We start from the raw sequence: 516 nt of genomic DNA on the forward strand, positions 1-516 counted from the left end.
GGGTAAAAAAATATAATAATGTAAACTTCTTGGAATCATCTTTCAAATATACCTGGTGAATTAATACGCCGGAGATATAGAGGGACACAGTGGGAGGAGGAGATCCCATGGCAATGCACAGCACAGTCATGGTGCCGCCTTCCACGATCAGGTTGATAGGGTGAACGGTCGGAGTCTGGTGAAGGAGACACAGATTATCCTTAAAATATCTAAAAATATCAGTCTGAGAGTGCCATTATCTCCAAACAGAAAGGGGCAATGCACTTCACGTTCGGTCTTTCCAGAGAGGAGCGTACCTCTACGAACGCGGGGTAAGCAGGGTCCGTCCAGGCCAGGAGCGTCTCAGAAGGCCGACTATCCCCGAAGCCGTTCATGGCCGTGACGTAGAGGACGTACTGCGTGTTGGGCGTGAGGTCCTCGAGGCGCTTGGCAGTCGCCCCCGTCATCGTTGCGTTGTAGATGTCTGCTTCGTCAGGAGAACCCAGGGCACGGAAATGCAACTTGTACCTAAGGACG

General features: G+C 51.4%; 1 protein-coding gene across 1 annotated transcript in view; it reads right to left on the minus strand.

Annotated features, from left to right (window-relative positions):
• LOC119585419 (Ig-like and fibronectin type-III domain-containing protein 1) overlaps window positions 1–516 on the minus strand; it is a gene marked incomplete in the record, with an annotated part of 121,576 nt that overhangs the window by 13,339 nt on the left and 107,721 nt on the right. The window contains 2 exon segments of the mRNA XM_037934081.1: window positions 53–175; window positions 297–507. Of these exon segments, the coding sequence (XP_037790009.1) occupies window positions 53–175; window positions 297–507 (334 nt within the window).

Source organism: Penaeus monodon, chromosome 19, assembly GCF_015228065.2.
Source record: "Penaeus monodon isolate SGIC_2016 chromosome 19, NSTDA_Pmon_1, whole genome shotgun sequence".
Taxonomy (NCBI): Eukaryota; Metazoa; Arthropoda; class Malacostraca; order Decapoda; family Penaeidae; genus Penaeus; species Penaeus monodon.